Raw genomic sequence first — 5,965 nt, forward strand, 5'->3', positions numbered from 1 at the left:
TGTCAATCAAATTAAATTAATTCGTTTCTGAAAACTTTGTTAGTTGCAATTCTAGAACAAAAAAACCGATTTCTTAAACCGTTTTTAAGGAAAAATATCAAAACGCGAAAATATGGAGATCAATGGCTGGGGGGGGGGGGGGAACAATTCTTTTTGGCGATGAAAGTCGATGAAGATAATAATACGAACGCGGAAGGACAGTTACGCCGTAGGTCAAACTTCTGAGTTATGGCGAAATGAATTCTTTCTTGACAAACTATACATACTTACATGACAAAAAACAAGCGAAATTTGATCGCGCCATAACTCAGAAGTTTGACCTACGGCGTAACTGTCCTTCCGCGTTCGTATTATTATCTTCATCGACTTTCATCGCCAAAAAGAATTGTTCCCCCCCCCCCCAGCCATTGATCTCCATATTTTCGCGTTTTGATATTTTTCCTTAAAAACGGTTTAAGAAATCGGTTTTTTTGTTCTAGAATTGCAACTAACAAAGTTTTCAGAAACGAATTAATTTAATTTGATTGACAACTATATAAGTTTTTTAATGGTATACATATAAGTTTAATCGGTTACTTAAAACCGGTTAAAAAATCGGTTTTAATGTCGGAATATCCGGTTTAAAAAGTGAGATAAACGGATCTATCCTCCACGAAAATTTTTTATTAACGTGTTCATCATTACAAGAGCTATTTGTGGTAAATATTTCAGAAGCACCCCAGATGTCTACATAAGCAATAACCAATTGTTATGTCTACATACCAATAAATAACCAATGCCGAATATACAGAAAAACAAAACATAGTTTATTTCTGAACCAAAACCGATTAAATGTCAAAAAGGACAATGAAAATGTGACAGAATCGATTAGCTGTCAAAGAGAACCGTAGCTAGAATCTTCTGATCAACATTTTTGTAGAATATTTGGATGCTGAAAAATCTCATCTTGTGGTACTTTCACTACGGTTCAAGAAATAAAGGACGAAAAGGACATGAAAGGCATTGAGTTAGAAGAATGAAATGTTCTACAAAAAGATTCGCCAATCGATTTGACTGAAGACATGTCACCTCAAAATGAAGCTACAACAACGCCAAATAGAGATATGGAGCTAGTTTACCAAGTATTATAGGGAAAAAATCAAAAAATTCATCGCGGGATATCTCAGAAACTTGACCTATGGCGAAAATTTCCTTTTGGGTTCTTAGTATACTCCACCCCCCAGACTTTGAGTTCCATTTTGTGTCACAGTGTAATTAGTATTCTTTAAGTTCTACCATATGTCATTTTGACATTAAATGACACCTTTTTTATTACTGCGTTGGCAACCCTAATCACTAAAAACACCCTCGGTGGCTAATTCGCAGCGACGAATGGTCAGCCGACTGCTAAATATGTAGCGTGGTTGTCGATTATGCCTAACGAAAAAAAGGTTAGGCGTAAAAAACGAAATAAGCAAAAATGTACAAAAATAAATATGCGTTCGGTTGCTTATTTAGCCGTGTGTGTGAATATTGTGTAGCAGTAGAAGTGTACAGCTAATGCTAATGTTTTTAGATGCTGGCTTTTATATCCTGCTAGTACGCCTTTCGTTGAGAACATTTCCAGATGTGGAAAAAATCTCTCGCTCGTTGCTGAGCTGACGGGTATAGCCAACAATTTCCTGGCTAATTGTTCTCAATATGTATCAATTTCTGTATCAAATTTTTTAATTGTTCGTCTTTTTGTCATTTTGATCCAAAAACTCTGACAATTATGAACAAAAATCAGCTGATTGAAATTTAAATCCTCGAAAAGGTATATCTAAATGCAACGAGATTTGTACTGGATTTATTAAATCCAGATGAGGATTCATGGCTAGTCTAAATGAGCTGTTAAACGGCGGAAATAAAAACGCCTCTATAAGATGTGTCATTGTTGGTACAAAGCGTTTAAGCAATGAGTCTTTAGTTTTAGCTTTCAAATCTTTCAATTGAGCAGACTTTCAAAAGTTTTTTAGACCAAAGGGCAAAAATGTGCATAGTAGGGTACTTTTCCGAGAATATTTTATGAAAACCCAATAGAAGTTCTAGCAATGAAAACTTTAAGTCAGATATACGATCCAACTCATGCTTTTGTAGCAAAATACTCTTACAGCCAGTTTCTGTATGTCGAAAGAAGAATGTGTGCGAATGAAACACGTCCAAACTCTTGTGTGTTTTTCAATTTTTTTTTGTTTTGAAGCAAAAGCAAATGTAAAATTATTTCGAAAACTAAAGTTTGGGCGTGTTTCATTCGCACACATTCTTCTTTCGACATACAGAAACAGGCTGTTAATCTGACTCTGGACTTGGAATATGCTCTCAAGTATATAAGTTAACACACAAACGTACAAAATACCAACTGAATTGCCACACGCTGAGCTTGCAGTTTGGTGCGAGAAGTAAAATACAATGAAAATGCTGATGTTGCAGTTTGGTGGGAAGAACATTTTCAAAACAAAAAGTAACACTCACTCTGCCGTCGCAAGTCCAGATCATAAGAGCCAGCAACGCTGATCGCATAACATAATTAATAATATTGTAGTCGAATAAAATTACAAATTAAATAAATCATCAAATAAAAATAAAACTCACAACAACCTCTATTGATGTAACTTATATGTTGAATTCCAACGTGTTCTTAAATCTTGTTTTAACATTTTCGACAATTTGTTGTTAAGCTCCGAGTGTTTAAAATATTTCACAACGTTTTTTGGGCAGTCAATCAGTTTTCTCAATTCGGGAAGAGGATGTGTTTCAATAACATCATCCATAACAAATAATACAGTCAGATAAACATCTGATTTGCAAAGAGAGTATATTGCGTTAACCCTCTGAGTAGTTTTTGTATTTGCTTCTCAAATGAACAAAACAAATGGCAAACAAACATCATCTTTTTTCACTCATACTCTGGCCTCTCCATAACAAAACGGCAATAATTACCAGACTGCAAAAACGAAGCAAATAATTTTAGGAATATTTTGGTCGGTTTCTTGTTCGATGTTCGTGTTTAGTAAGGTATCTTGCACGACTTCTAAAGGGAGACCAAAAATTTAGCACGATCGTGTCACATAGTGCAGATCGTGTTTAGTCGTGTCGTGCAAAACCGTGTCGAACAAAAAAACACGATCACGCACGGCCGAAAATGCATTCCGGCACGACACGCACAAACACGGCGTTTTTCGAGAAGGTACGAACACGCACTACTCACGGCACGACACGCGCCCACCTCTATTTCCTTTTGTATGTTACATACAAATGCACAAAGACATAATACCCCTTACAACTGTGTGGTGTAGGGTATAAAAAGCATATTGCAGTATTACATTTAACATAAACTGAAGAATCATCGGTTTGGCGATTTCTGGCACTTGATTTGGCGATTTAGGTAGAATAATATCTGACATTTTTGGGATTTAATCACACTTGAAAACCATATGCGATTGCATTTTTCTACTCTCTCTCGAGTCATCCCCATGTGACCCCCTCCTAGACTGGTGAACGCTGGGTCGTTAAGTCCTTTATTCTCTTTAGAGAATGCATTTTCGGTAAGCTAGTATTAGTCCGGTCAAAATAGACATTGAAATAGCAAAAATTCCCACAGAGCTGAATTTTGGTGGAGAGCTAGTGTTTGCCATTAGAAGCAACGTCCTAAAAGTCCCCATCGATCCCATGTGTGCAAAAAAAATTATTCGGGGTCAAAGGTCAAATTTTAAGGGTTTTTTAGTTTTTCGGATTTATTTTTTGAAAACGGTTGATCTAATCAAAAAGTGACTAAGGTACATATTGTAGACAGGAAAATTATCTACAAGTTTGACCTTTATAACTCCTAGAAGGAACCATTCTTGAGATATAGCTGTTCTAAAAAACACATGATTTTTATGCACTTATAAGGGAAATATGCACATATTCTGACGAACCGGCTAAAAAAAGCGAAGCAATCGGGTATGTCCCCCAAAAAATATATATTTTCTTGAAGAGCGAAATTATAGCTATCTTCTAAAAAAATCCAAAAAAAATCGGAGCGTGTTTAGTAGAGTTATTCAATGTTAGAGTCATCTTATGCAAAAATAGCCCATTTAACCCACATGTATAATCGAAAGCCCAACGGGAACGACCCCAACGAAAACTCTTCGATTTTTTCAAGTTTTGTCCGAAGGTAGGGTTTGTTGCGACCCGAAAGGCCAAATTTAAAAACCGGGTTAGACCCGGTTCTACTGAACCGATTACTGCAAAGTGGATATCGTTTGAAAGCTTACGGAAGTATCTAACACATAGTGTCGTTACTCTGACCGGTTCGCCTCATAATGTACTTACGCGGCTAATTTTTTATTTGACATTTAGATCGCGATATCTCGAAAATGGTAAGTCTTTTTTAAGAACCATAAAGACCACTCTTGTAGACAATTATGGAATCTACAACTTTTACTTTAGCCGGCTTTTGCTAGGTCTTACTGTTTTTGAGAAAAATTAAAAAACTGAATAATGCCTCCAAAAATGACCTTTGACCCCGAATAATTTTTTTTGCACACATGGGATCGATGGGGACTTTTAGGACGTTGCTTCTAATGGCTAAACCTAGCTCTCCACCAAAATTTAGCTTTGTGGGAATTTTTGCCAATTCCCCCTTATACGCATGTCTATTTTGACCGGACTATATTTGTTGGCAATATATAAACAAATGCGTAAAAAACTGCTTTAGAGTAACAAAATTAAACCTATTTATTTAACATGTTTAACATTTAATTTTTTTTTATGATTCTTTTTTTTAATTCAATCAGAAAAATGACACCTTATATTTTTCCGAAGTCGAACACAAATTAGGATATTTAGGATTAACACCAGTTGTACAATCCACTGCAGCACGATCACAGTCTGTGTAGATTGGTTGGTTCAAAACGTTGGTGAAAGCAAAGTTGCAGGCAAACAAGAATTCTGAATATCCCGTACCAGATTTGGTTAAGGTAGCAGCAGCACAACCCAAGCGATAGTTACGATCAGCAACCATGGCGGTGTAATGGCCAATGATGCTAAAAAGAGGTAAAACAACAACTGAGATTAATATTTTCCTTTCAAAAACTCAGTTTCAAGACTTACGCATTCTGTTCATGTTGTTGATAGCTGCGAATGTATTTCATGCTACTGTCCTCAATTTCATCATACCACATTTGAATGGAGTCGTCAACAAGACTTTGAATGTTGGCTGTACCATGGAATGTCATCCAAGCAATATTTTGTCCAGATACCGGGAAATTCTGCGTATTATGGCAAGCATCATGTTCCATTCGACACTGTTTAACATTTAATTCGGCCAACATGGCCAATTCGTCGTCCCATTCCATTGTTGCCATGCGACAGGCAGGATAATGTTGAGGATCACCACCACCAGCAACAAAGTTACGTTTCTCATTGAAGGCTGCAACAATGCGATCTTTCATTGACTGATCAAAATTAGCTAAAGCAGCGTTACTGGGGCAAGTACTGTCGAATTGCTAAATTTTGAAAAAGGAGAGATTTAGTAGATTCGCCATTATTATATCCTATCACAAACTTACCCCACTATGGCCACAGGCAATGTGTGTGCCGTACGAACATAAACCTGTCCTACAATAGTCCTCAGCAATGGTTAGGCCAATAAGGGCGATCAAAATTACAAGGCACTTAATTGGATTCATGTTTCTAGGCTTATGAGACTTCGACTAATGATTGAAACATCTCTCTACTAAAGGGCTTTATATCTTATCATAAAGTTGTATTTGAAATTCTAACTTTATGTTACATCGGCAAAAGTTTCCACTTTTGTTATTGTTCCTATCATTAAATAATATTTGTTTAATTTTTTGCAAGGCATATTGAATATGCTTTGCTTATTTGTATTGAAATGGAAATCTACTTCATACGTCATTGGGGCAAATAGTGAACACGAAATATCATGGAATATTTTTGG

At 36.2% G+C, this 5,965-nt stretch overlaps 1 protein-coding gene across 1 annotated transcript; it reads right to left on the reverse strand.

The window, feature by feature from the left end:
• Positions 1 to 4,795: 4,795 nt before the first annotated feature.
• LOC141398262 (antigen 5 like allergen Cul n 1-like) lies at positions 4,796 to 5,704 on the reverse strand. The gene is made up of 3 exons (XM_073975540.1): positions 5,574 to 5,704; positions 5,116 to 5,510; positions 4,796 to 5,048 (listed from the first exon to the last, which is right to left on the reverse strand). Exons 1-3 carry the CDS (start codon positions 5,691 to 5,693, stop codon positions 4,796 to 4,798), a joined length of 768 nt encoding a protein of 255 aa, XP_073831641.1. The 5' UTR covers positions 5,694 to 5,704.
• Positions 5,705 to 5,965: the final 261 nt, after the last annotated feature.

Source organism: Musca autumnalis, unplaced genomic scaffold (genome assembly GCF_047663935.1).
Source record: "Musca autumnalis isolate F117 unplaced genomic scaffold, ASM4766393v1 scaffold_3, whole genome shotgun sequence".
NCBI classification, from domain to species: domain Eukaryota; kingdom Metazoa; phylum Arthropoda; class Insecta; order Diptera; family Muscidae; genus Musca; species Musca autumnalis.

Bases quoted from the DNA above. Each gene is read 5' to 3' on its own strand.
- LOC141398262 (XM_073975540.1), bottom strand. From the start codon at position 5,693: ATGAATCCAATTAAGTGCCTTGTAATTTTGATCGCCCTTATTGGCCTA. The intron at 5,511-5,573 runs GTAAGTTTGTGA...TTCAAAATTTAG, and splicing joins TTGCCTGTGGCCATAGTGGG to CAATTCGACAGTACTTGCCC. The intron at 5,049-5,115 runs GTAAGTCTTGAA...ACCTCTTTTTAG, and splicing joins CAACAACATGAACAGAATGC to CATCATTGGCCATTACACCG.